This window comes from Eubalaena glacialis, chromosome 3 (assembly GCF_028564815.1).
Source record: "Eubalaena glacialis isolate mEubGla1 chromosome 3, mEubGla1.1.hap2.+ XY, whole genome shotgun sequence".
NCBI lineage: Eukaryota > Metazoa > Chordata > Mammalia > Artiodactyla > Balaenidae > Eubalaena > Eubalaena glacialis.
In genome coordinates, this window is record NC_083718.1 from 182,184,400 (window position 1) to 182,196,472 (window position 12,073).

General features: G+C 54.1%; 1 protein-coding gene across 1 annotated transcript in view; it reads right to left on the bottom strand.

The window, feature by feature from the left end:
* Nucleotides 1-1,559: 1,559 nt before the first annotated feature.
* Nucleotides 1,560-12,073, bottom strand: part of LOC133088921 (protein-arginine deiminase type-1-like) — a 28,861-nt gene continuing 18,347 nt past the window's right edge. Inside the window, exons 11-16 of the mRNA XM_061187061.1 lie at nt 11,787-11,938; nt 8,042-8,186; nt 7,112-7,205; nt 5,960-6,039; nt 5,035-5,160; nt 1,560-2,357 (exon numbers count right to left, since the gene is read on the bottom strand). Coding sequence (XP_061043044.1) covers nt 2,124-2,357; nt 5,035-5,160; nt 5,960-6,039; nt 7,112-7,205; nt 8,042-8,186; nt 11,787-11,938 — 831 coding nt within the window. The 3' untranslated portion in view covers nt 1,560-2,123. The remainder of the gene's footprint in view (nt 2,358-5,034; nt 5,161-5,959; nt 6,040-7,111; nt 7,206-8,041; nt 8,187-11,786; nt 11,939-12,073) is intronic.

The following is a 12,073-nucleotide window of genomic DNA, read 5'->3' on the forward strand; positions in this document are numbered from 1 at the left end:
GCTGCCCATGGCCAGTGGAAGTTGAGCCAAGGAGCTGGTAGCATAGTGGGTGGAACTGAGACCACCTCTCCCCCCCTTCCCTCCCCTCCTCCCCACGGCCCAACAAACAGAAGCTAAGGAGGCAGCCTCTTGAAGAAATGCATGTTGACATTTTTATTAATCCGAAAGGAGGTGACCAGTCACCTGGAACATTCTCAGAGGGAACATCAGCAACGCACCCCCCCAAACAGCCCAGCAGCAATTCCAGAGCTCCCCGCACTCAGTGCCACTCCCTGCATTCAGTGCCACCATCCCCATCTCTCTGCAATGCCCACTCCCCTCCCACCCACAGCGCTTTCCCTGGGGAACCCCGGCTGCACACCCTTGGCCGCCGAAGAGATTCCTTCTCCTCTTGGCTCAGTCTAAGGGGCATCATGCTTATGAGCAGAAAGTGCACGGGCTAGACCAGGGGCTTGCAAATGGGGTTCCACAGAACCTTCTGGAAGGGGAGGATCCTCGTACACCACCCCCGCCACCTTAAACCAGAGCAGTTCCGTTTTCATCAGTTTCACGTGCTGGGTCTCCGTGGTAGCCTCTGATGGCTAAGTGTTCCACAGCTAAAAGAGTTTAAGGGTAGATGGCTCAATCTAAATCTCACCAGGAGCCAGGGAGAAAACCCAGAAGGTAGAGGTCCAGGGGCTGAGAGCCACTGAGATGGCCCCAGAGGCTGTGGGAGAGGAAGGCAGGCTGGTTCCCTCCTGCCCATGCTTGTCTGGGGCAGGGGCCACCTCTCGCCCTGCACCGGCCAAGCCAGCTTCCCTGTGCATGTCCCGGTGACCTCACCTGGGGCCAGGCTATTAAATTCCCATGGCAGCTCTGCCTTGCCTTCTATGGGAGGGGACACAGGCCTGCCACGGGGCTTTACTCACAGGTGAAACCCAAGCTACATGCAGGGTCTCTGAGTTGCTGAGAGAGACTGGGCGAGCCTTCCCTCCCACTGCCGGCAGAACAAAGGGGAATAATTAACGACTATTAAAGGAAATTAAACCCCACCCTCAAAGATAACCTAATGATCCCCCACCACCACCCTCTTCTAACATCTGGGCCCCCTCTCCTTGCTGCATCTGGAACAGCCAGACCCCATCACATCCAGAGTCCGACACTTAAAACCTGGGAGGCCTAGGGCGCAGAGGCCAGGTCGCAGGTTTTATCCCCGTGCCTCAGCCTCCTCTGCCATCCTGGCCTCCTCCCCTGCTGCCCAGCCTTCCTCCGTGTGCCCTCCTTGGGCCTCACTTTGGCCTCTCAGCGTTTGTGAGCCGGAGGCAGCCAGCATGCGTAATTAAAGGCTTTCCAAACAGGTAACAAGCACCCTTCCGAGGAGGGAGTCAGGTATTAAAGGGGTTTTGTTGCTTTTTCTTTTTAAAACAGTAAAGCAATTATACTCCAATAAAGATGTTTAAAAAAAGAGAAAGAAACAGAGAAAAAGAAAAAAGAGAAAGAGAAAAAAACAGAGAATGTTTAAAAAAAGAGAAAGAAACAGAGAAAAAAAAAAAAGAGAAAGAATCAGACGCTGAGTTTTCCTGTCCTTATTTGCCTACATAAATATGGCTGAGGGGTGCTAGGAGATCACAGCCTGGGGGCCCCCTGAAGGAGAAGATAGCCAGAAAAGGAAAAAGGGGGCCCCAAATCCCCCTTCCTGGTCTTACAAGAGCCACCGGTGGCCTAGACCCAGGGCCCTCACCCCAGGCCCCAGGCCCTGTGAGCCCCATTCCTGGTGCAAACACGAAGGGAATGTCAGAACAGAGGAGGGGCAACTCAAATTGGGGCAACTGCTGAGGCCACACGCTGCCATCCTTGAATGTGCTAAGGCTGTTGATCTTTTCCAGAACCTCTGGGAGTTGTGGATGGGGAAGAGGGGAGGGAAGAGTGAGAGCAGTCCTTCTTGAGCTGGCAGGCCAAGCCAGAGGTGAGGATGTGCGGTGTCCATCCCTGTATCCTGGTAACCACGGTGACCAGTACACTTGTGAGCACACAGGGGGAAGCGTCCAAGGCTCCCCCAAGAGGATGGAGGCCAGGTGGAGGTTCCTTAGCCTGGCGGGATTCCCTGGCAGGTGGGGAGAGAGGATGGCGTGTGGGGAGCAGGCTCAGGGCACCATGTGCCACCACTTGAAGGGAAAGGGCTTCCGGCGCACGTTGGTGCCGCAGTGGATCTCTCCAAGCAGCTTGTGGTAGGACAAGTAATCATCGATGAAGATACAGTAGAGGCCCAGAGGCTCCAAAAGGGACCGCACCTTCTCCTCCAGACAGCAGCTGCCGTTGATTATGGGCCCGAAGGGTTTGGGGATGCCCAGGTACTTGCCTAAGACCACCATGTTCACCTGTAGAAGCGACAAGGCAAGAAAGAGACCCGGTTAGCTGGGGATGCTCTACACCTGGGGCCCCTTCTGGGTTCTGGCTCTGGCAGACCCATCCCCAGGGCCTGTCCCATCTTTGCCAGCATCTCCGGCCACTAAGGCTGGCACTCGCTCAAGAACTAAGGTCTATGGAAGCAGAAAAGACATAGATCCGTAGTTGGAAGAGAGGATTTATAACAGGCAGGGCTGCCAGTAACATACATGGTAACTTCATATAAATAAAAGTCACCCCTTCCTACAACACTTTCCTCCACCTATCAGAAAAGTAGATTATAATGATTTTGTTAGAACAAGATTTTACCATTATCTGCCAAAAACTTGTACAGCAAATATATCCATCTACAAGGTCCACGGTGTGAATGTCGCAGGTGTGGTGCATTTATTTGTGCAGTACACACCAAGCTCAACCGTTCCTGGAAGCCCTGATAATTGTTACCGTTTATTGAGCATCTTCTACGTGCCAGATATAGCATCCGTAAACCTCACAGCCTCCCTCCGAGGCCATAGCTTGGACCGGTTAAGTAATATAATTAAGGCCACACAGCCAGAGAACAGGGAGACTGAAATTTGACTCAGGTCTGACTCATGCCAAAACTCTTGCTCTTTCTACGCTGCCAGAGTATAGCACTGTGGCTGCCTGGGGTGCTAAGGAGTTGGGGCAAGGGGCTGGGAGCCCTTGGGGGCACCTGGGTTTATCTCCAATGGCACTTCTGCTTCCCTGGCTGGGGGACCTGGCAGGGGCCCTAACACCAGGGAAGGGAAGTCTGCCCAGTGCAGGGTATGGAGGCTCCTTAGAGGTAACTTCTGGCCCAGTGGATGGCCAGAGGAGATGTCCTTGGTGTTCAGAGGGGACACTCTGACTCGCTGGGTCATCTCAGTGTAGGGTGGGCTGCCCTTACACTCTCCACGCCCCAGCCCCTCACCCTCAAGTCTGCCCCGCAGGGCCGTCCGCGGCTGGGACCAACATGGAGCTGGAGGGTCCCGTGGGGGTCAGTCACATGGCCTTGGCCCTGACCTGCTTGGTTGCCCACTAATGGGCCAGAACATGGGGGGTGGGAGTGGGGCACACAGAGGGACAAAGGGCAGGGAGAGGAACAGGGAGCGGTAGTCAGGACCATTGCCAGCCTGGCTCTGCTTCCTCCTAGATGAGGACTCAGGAGACTGGAGGTCAGCCCATTTGCTCGCTGGAGACCTCGGGCAAGTCAACCACTCTCCTCCGAAGGCCTCTTTCCCCTTCTGACAAACGAGGGGTTAACTGAGTGTTCCCTAAGGGCCCTCCAGTGAGAACATGCTGGGATCCTCTAGCTGGGCCTGGACTGAAGCTGGGAGATTCCCACGGAGGGCTGTGTGTTGGGGAGGGGCTCCCAGCAGCGGAGGGCAAGGCCACAGCCCAGGGCTGACCACGGTCATGGGCCTTCCCCCACGCTCAGCCAGAACCAGAGGCAGGTCACCCCGTAGAGCTTCACTGTCTGATACGGTAGCCATCTGCCACATGTGGCTGCTTTTTACTTTCATTAAAATGAAAGTAAAACTTCCGTTCCTCAGTCACGCTGGCCACATTTGAAGCGCTCAGTAGCCACATGTGGCGGCAGCCACATCATACTGCACAGATGTAGAACATTTCCATCACCCGAGAAAGTTCTGACAGCACCGCGCTAGAGCAGTGGCTCTCAACCAGGGCGATCTTGCCTCCAGGGCATTTTGCAACCATCCTACGATGCACAGGACAACCCCCAGAGCAAAAGATTCTTTAGCCCCAAATATCGGTAGAACCAAGGTTGTGAAGCCCTGCCTACGAGGTCTCTGCAGGGACCTCACAGCGAGGGGTCAGGAGTGAAATGCGACCCTGGTGGGGAAGCCCGACCCTATACACTGGCCTCCAATCAGGACCCCAGGATTCACTGGCTGGTCCAATGACAGGGATTCGAGTAAAGGCCCCAGGCTGAAGAGGGAGGGTCTCCCATCCTAGGGAACCACCCCTCACTGCTGCCCATGCCCCAACATCCTTTCCCAAGGGGTTACTGGGCACTATGGGCAGGGCTGTGCCAATAGCATCGCTCAGACCCCTCCCAGGGGCCACATTGGTGAGATCACATCTGCTCATCTGCTTGTCAGGTGCCTGAGTTAATGAGAGCCAGGGTGGCAGCTGCCACCTGCCATGCCTGCCCAACTCAGGATCCCTCTGGGGAGCAGACAGTGGGGTGCCAGCCTGGGGAGCAGAACAGGCAGCTGAGACCCAGAAGCGAAAGCTTGAAACATTGGAACCAAATCACGCTTCCATGTTCCACTTTGGGGGGGGAAAAGCCCTTAGTTGTGGGGCTGCCCTGTGCCCTGTAGGATGTTTAGCAGCATCCGTGACCTCCACCCACTAGATGCCAGTAGCACCCTCCTCGTGTGGCAATCAAAGTGCCCGCGGCGGGGTGGGGGAAGAAATCACCCTGGTTGGGAACTACCGATGGAGATTTTCTATATCTGCCCCAAAAAGCAAACACTGGCGAGGTCCGCAGGGCCCGTCCCAGCCTCCTTGCCAGTCTGTCCCAGGATAGGGACGGCTTCTCCTCTGGACCCACAACTGACCGCCCAGCAGGACCCCGCCCAGCACCAAGGATGGAAATGACCTGTCCTCCCTCCACGCTCTCACCATGTTGGGGAAGAAGGCTTCTGCATAGAAATCCTTCAGGAAGAAGAGCTGGGGGACGTCCACGATGTCCTGCTCAGTCAGGCCCAGTTCCCGCTTCAGCACCTCCCGGTTCCAGTCGATGCATCTCTGAGGGTGGGAGGAGGGGCACAGGCACCCAGGGAGCCAGGAAGGATCCAACGTTTCTGAGAGCCTGCTACGTGTCGGGCCCTGTGCACCCAACACGTAGGTGCCCTCTGCACCCTTTAGCTTGTTTGATCCTCACAACAGCTTTGTGCCATTGCTACCACAGATGGGGACACTGAGGCTCAAGTGACCTGCCCAAGGGCACAGAGCTAGGAAGTAGTGGACCTGGGGTTTGGATCCAGGCAGCTTCTGCTTGCAAAAGTTCTTGCCGTCACCACACACTGTCCCAGCCACAGCCGGGCTTACGCTCCTGCCCAGCTCAGCTGTTTAGGAGGAAAGGTGTCGGGCGCCACTGGGGAGAAGCACGGGGCCTCCTCCCATCTACTGAGCAGGACTCCATGCCAGGCCTACACCAGGCACGTGGCAGGCATTAGCCCCGCCCCTTCCTGGGACCTCCTTCCACCCCATCTCCTCACCAGGTCACCCTGATTCCCACCCACCCCAGCCCTCGCCCCTACAGGGCCCCATTTCCCCACCACATCTCTCCCATCTCCCCAGATTTCTCGGGGAACTCAATTCTACTTCCACTGAAACCCATCATTTCCCCAGAATGGGGGCAAGATCTCCCCCACCGGACTGGCACGGCTGTGTCTCTTCCATCAGACTGTGGGTTTCCCAAGAGCAGAGGCCCTACCCAACCCACAGGTCTCAGCAGCCCCCAGGAGAGTCAGAGGCCCAGGGCTGAACCCCTCACCCCCACCACGGCAGTTCCTGGGGCTGCTTCACCCTCCACCCCCCTCACCTGTACATGGAGGCTGTCATTCCTGAGACGTCTGTCTTCCAGCATCTCATTAATGCTTCTCTTCACCTGGCGCTTTAACCCTGCAAGAGAAAGAAGACCACAGCCTGCTCAGGGAGTACTGCCTGGGGCCACCTCAAGCCTGGGCTGCAGAATCCGGGCCAGGATTTTTCTCCCACCTCAGCGCCAGGGTCTAAAGCAAGGACAGAGAAAGCCAGAGACTGGAAACTCTGATGGGACCAAGCTCTGGCTGCAAGTAAATCCTGGTGATGGATTATAAACTCCTTAGGAAGGGACACCTGAGCTCAGAGCCTAAAAATTACAGAAGAGCTACCGTTATTGAACACCCACTATGCTCTGGGCCTCCTATTATATTTATTATTGATCTCTAAAACAATGCTAGGTCAGGTTAGTTATCACTCCGCATTCAGAGAAGAGGAAATGGAGGCACTGAGAGGTTCAGAACACATCCTTGATCTCATAGCCAGCAAGTGGCAAGACCAGGATCTGAATCCAGGTCTATCTTTGCTGAAGGCTATGTCACATCCCTTCCAATGCTCCATTCCTCAGGTGAGAACACTGAGATCCCTGGTGGGGAAGGGGGAGGTGCTCAAGGGGGCCAACCAGGCCCTTGGAGGGTCTGTCGATTCCCCGAGGAAGGTCCACGGAGGGGCCCCGACCACCCTCCTGGCTTCTCACCCCTCCCTCTCTTGAGCCCCTGGCCCTGCTGCTCCCTGCTGCTTAGCCCTGGGCAAGCCGCTTCCCCTCTCTGAGCCTCAGTTTTCTCCTCCATGAAAAGGGATGAGGAGAAGGGGGTGAACGATCTGATTGGGCAAGAGCATGAAAGTGCATGCACGGACAGGCACGTGGGAAGGCTCATGGCTTCCTGTTCCTTTCTTCCCCTGGGGTGTGGCCAGGAACAACCCAGTGTATGGAGGAGGCCACCCAGGCTTCCATCCCTGGCCCAAGAAAGGGAGAGCCCTCATCCTTTGCTCCCATGTGAAGGTGTTGGGAAAATCAGTGATGGACTCTGAGCTGAGAGCTGGCAGACGAATGGCCTGTAAACAGAGTGCAGCCGTGACAGCCATCAATGGTGCCCAGGGCTGGCAACGAGAGGGCATGGTCTGGCAGGGTGATGGGCTCACTGGCACTCACCGTCAAACTGGGCCGCCTCCCCGTAGCCCTCCTCCTTCTTCTCTTGGAACAGCTTGAGGCAAGCGCTGGGGCTGGCCAGGAGCAGCCGGAAGCCCTGGCACAGAGGATGGGAGAGCAGCTCAGTGGACAGGTTCTCCCCCGATGCAGGAAACCCCAAACTCAGGAGGGGCCTGAGTTCAGAGGCCAGACTGCACATGGCACCCCCCCCTCAATCCCCCCCACCAGCCACAAAGGACTGTCTGTACTCCCCCCAATCCTCCAAGCCGGTTCACACCTGCAGGCCTTTGTCCATGACCTTCTCTTTTCCTGGAAGCCCTTCCCCACTTTGTACACCAGGGAGCTCAACCACTGGTCACTGGGAGGCCTCCCCTCCCAGGCTGCCTGCTCCCTGCGGGCTGTACCCACCCTGATCACCTCTGCAAGGCAGTGAGTGGTTAACATGCTGGTCCCGAGCCCACCATCTTGGTCTGAATTTTACCCTACCAGTTAATTGCCCTTCTGAGCCTCATTTTCCTTATTTATAAAATGGAGGAAATGATAATAGTACCCAACTCATGGGGTTGCTAGAGGATTAAATGCATTAAAACACATACATCTCACAGGTGCTCAGTAAATGTTACTAGTTATCACCAGTGTCAGTCCTGGGTCTTGACTGAGAGGTCTGGATCAGAGCAAACACCCAGTAAGTGTGAGAATGAGTGTGTGAGAATGGGTGTATGAGAAGTGAGCAAACGAGTTCCCTCCTGACCTGGGCTCTGACCTCCTCCAGGAAGCCCCCCCTGATTAACACCACCTGGCCCAGAGGGTACCCTGACTCCAAGCTCTCTATGGACAGAGGTGGTGAGCTAGTTTCAGGGGGCTTTGCCCTATCTTGACCCATCAGGATAGGGAGGGGCAGAGGTAGCTCAGGCAGGAGGAGAGGGGATGTACCTTCTGGTCGGAGGTGGGCACAAAGCTCAGGAACTCATCCACGTGGCCCACGTAGAGCCAGTCAGAGTAGAGCTCCACGGGCGCCTGCACCTGCTGGGCCTTCAGGAAGTCGCGCACCACCTTGGCCATTCGCTGCCCGCCAGACCTGGCCAGGGAGGGAAAGAGCAGGGTCACCTCGTGCCTGTTGTGTGCTGGTTCCCTGCAGGCACTTCCTGAGCCCCTCCCTGCCCACTGTCAACCCTCTGAATGGGTCTTCTTTGGTCCCTGCTTCCTGGCCCCAGCGCCCAGGTGCTCCCAGGAACTCGCTGTCCATCCTGAGTATCGCCCAAGAGAGTCTGTCCCTCCCTCACCTTAAAGCATCCTCCCCAAGGCCAGAAAGGTCCTGCCACCCCTTCTTGCAAAAGAGAGTCAAATGAGAGCCCTCCATCTGCCAAAGGGAACTGAAGACCCTCATCTCAATTCCTGGGACTCAGAGAGGTTGACTCTTTACCCAAGGCACCAAGCTTTTTGTTCAAAACATGACTGGGACCTGGCAAGCCACCCCCCACCCTGCTTAGTCCAGTGTTTCCCAAAGTGTGGGAATTGTTGCCCACTCCCCATGTCCCTCACTTTCTTCAGGTTTAACTCAAATGTCACCTCTTTCTCTATGTGGACTTTGGAAATAACAACAACCCCTCAACTCCTTTCCCAGCTTTATTCTTCTTTACAGCATTTGGTACTATTTGGCATACTTGATATCTTGTTTTTTGCCTGGCAGCCCACTAGAATGTAAGCTCCAGGAGGGCTGGGATTTTTCTCTAGGTTCACTGCTGTATCCCCAGCACCTCTTATAGAATAGATGCTCAAAAATATTTGTGAATGATATTAAGGCTTTTGAACAGCTGTGTAAGAGTCCACAGTCTATATAACTTGGATACGTCCTCAACAAAACTAGAAGGGAGACCCAACAAGCAGTGACACAAGACAACACTGATTTGATTCAGGGGATGGGAATGTGGAAAATATTTTTCTTGTATTTCTGTTTATTTTAATATAATATTTAATATTTTAATTTCTGTTATTTTAAGTCCCTCCTTGGGACTCTGCAGCCCTCTGCCTGGAGGCAGGGGAATGGACCAGATGACTCCAGCCTTGAGAAGCATCAGACCTGGTCTCTGAGTCACATCAAAGCTGCCACCAGGAGGCAGAATTGTTCCAAGATCGTTTTAAATGTGGGGAGCAGAGCTTGGAGAACCCAAGATAGTAGAGAACAGAGGAGCCATTTGCTGAGCACCCGCTGTGCGCCTGCCTGAGGCTCCTCACACTGGGTGTCTTGTTTAATCCCCATGATAACCCTATTATGTACGTAAAAATAACAGGTCCATGTCATGATCTGAACTCTGCCGGACCAAGCTCTCTGACCTCATCCCCCCACACCCCCTTGTTCACTCTGCTCCAGCCCCACTGGCCTCCTTGCTGTTCCTCTAATGTCTCCAGCACACTCCTGCCTCAGGTCCTTTGCACTAGTTGTTTCCACTCCCTTGCACATTCTCCTCCCAAATAGCCACGTCTTTAACTGTCTCGTTTCCTTCAGGGGAATGTCAGCCTCTCACCAACACTTCTTTTACCTAACATACTAGATGATTTACTTATTTATTATGTAAACAATTATGCTTATTGTCTGTTTCTCTCTGCTAGGATGTATGTAGGTTGTTTTGTTCACTGCTAAGGTCAGAAGCCAAGACAGGAACACAGGACAGCAGCCTGGATGTTAAATTTTAATTCGGGGTCCAAGGAGGAGATCTGAATTCTGACTATTCCCCTAACTTGCTGTGTGGTCCTAGGCAGTAGCTGCCCCTCACTGAGCCTCAGGGTTCCATCTGTCCACCAAGAGCTTTGTTCCTGGTTTTCAACACAATAGCCAATGAAGTGAGGCCCAGCTCTGCTAGTGACCCCCAACACGTTCCCATCCAGGGTCCTTGCTCTGAGCCTGGGATTTTCCAGAACATTTCTTTTATCCCCAGCACGGGGCCCCGAACCTGGCATATAGGAAGTCTCAGTAAATATTTATTGAATTGATAAATGAAAGCATGAATTAGTGCATTCACTTCATTTATCTAAGCCTCAACTTCCTCATCTGTAAAATGGGGATAATAGTCATCTCAACCTCATAGGGCTGTTGTAAGAATTAATGGAGGTAACCTGGGTAAAGCACCATGTTCATGGCATGTAGGTGATCAATAACTTTTATCCATTGAGTTCCAACCTACTTCAAGGCACATCCACTGCCAGGGGTCCAGCTAAACAATACCCAAGCATTCAGAAGTTGGTTAATGTGAATCCTTTATCCCCAGTAACGGCTATTATATAGCTAGGACAGGGATTTTTTTATAAGCCCATTTCACTGAGGAGGACACTAAGGGATGACGTATAAAATAATTTGCCCATTTAATAATGTATCTTTGCCAACTGATGTATCCCTAGTACCTTCAACAGTGCCTGGCACATGGTAGGCATGTAATAAATATTTCTAAATGAATTAATCAAGCACCTACTATGTTCCAGGCCCTGTGGTAGGCACTAGTTAGGTGATGTACCCCGAATCATGTGGCCAATAAGTGGCAGAGGCAGGACTCGAACCCAAATCCATTAGTTTTCAAAGCCTGTGCTCAGTCCTCCTGGATCCCTCCCGGAAGCACAGAATGACTGCCCAGAGGTCCCAAGGCCCTTCTGCCCCCCAGAGCTGTGGGCAGGATCCAGCCCCAGAGTAGTTCTGCACATGAGTCAGCAGCAAGGTGAGTGCACTCCTCTTGTCCTGGCCAACCTCAGCCCCGGGCACCCAGCCTGGGCACCCGGCTTCATACCTGGGGTTGGTGCCAGGAAGCCTCACCTCACCTGATCCAGAGCCGTGAGGCCACCAAGGTCACCACTTGAGCCTGGGTAACCTTCCCAGGACTGCCTGGCTGCCTCTGGGCCCAAGACCAGATAGCCAGGGCTTGGGGACGCAAGCTGGGGCACGCCTGGGCTCCATGCCAACCCCACACAAACCGGAAGGCAACCTCCAGGGCCTGGGGTGCGCTTCATCTTTAGGCAGGAAGCAGGGGATCGCACTAGGACCCCTGTGCTACACACCCCATTCTTCGACTGCCCACAGGCTGGGTGGGGACCCACTCGGGAGATTTAGCAGATGCTGTCATCTGTCTGAGCCCTAAACCCTAAATACCAATAAGTGTTTCCTGCTAGATGACAGCTGTCCAGGGTAGGACCTGTCAAGTTACCTCTGTCACCCTGGTATCCTGACCTGCAGCCTCCTGGTGACGGCTGTACCCTTTCTAGCTGTTGCTAGGACAACAGCTATTTTGATTTCCTCCCTGGAGAGGTCAACGGATCCATCTCCTACTTCTGCCCTGGATTACACATGACCTTCCCGCTCTTCTGATGTTTCAAAAGAAGTCAGAAATCTGGCTTTTTATATGAAGCCTCCTGATATATGTATATTTAATGTTGGTGACGAATTATGCTCATAAAATACTAGGCAGGGCAAAAGACCGTGGGCCAATAGTTTGTTTTTTCCTAAGATTCCGTGATCTTTCCAACCTACGATTCTGTGACTCTATTCTAAGATTCCACGCAGGAACTTAAGACCACTTTTCAGACTGGAGAATTGTGTTTGCGGTGGAGGCAGTGGGGGTTGGAGAGTGGATGCTGCCTTGGGTCCCCCGGGCCCTCCCATGACCTCCACCACTCTCCTACCCTGGCTTCTCACTTGGGGAAGCTGCTGCCAATGAGGATTCGGCCCAGGGGGTACTCCTTGCCCTCCACTGTGACAGGCGGGCTGACTTCCAGGTTGCCGAAGGAGTCAAGGCCAGAGACACCAGCGAACGGGATTTCCTGGGTTACATATCCAAAGTCGGGACCCTAAGGGAAAACCGTCGAGAGCCCCCCACCCCCAGAAGGAGGGGTCAGTTAGAAAAGGAAGAGACAGCTCTTGGGGTAGGGGAGCGAGGGGTGCTCCTGGGGGAATCCCACTCCCTGAAAAACAACCGCTATTCA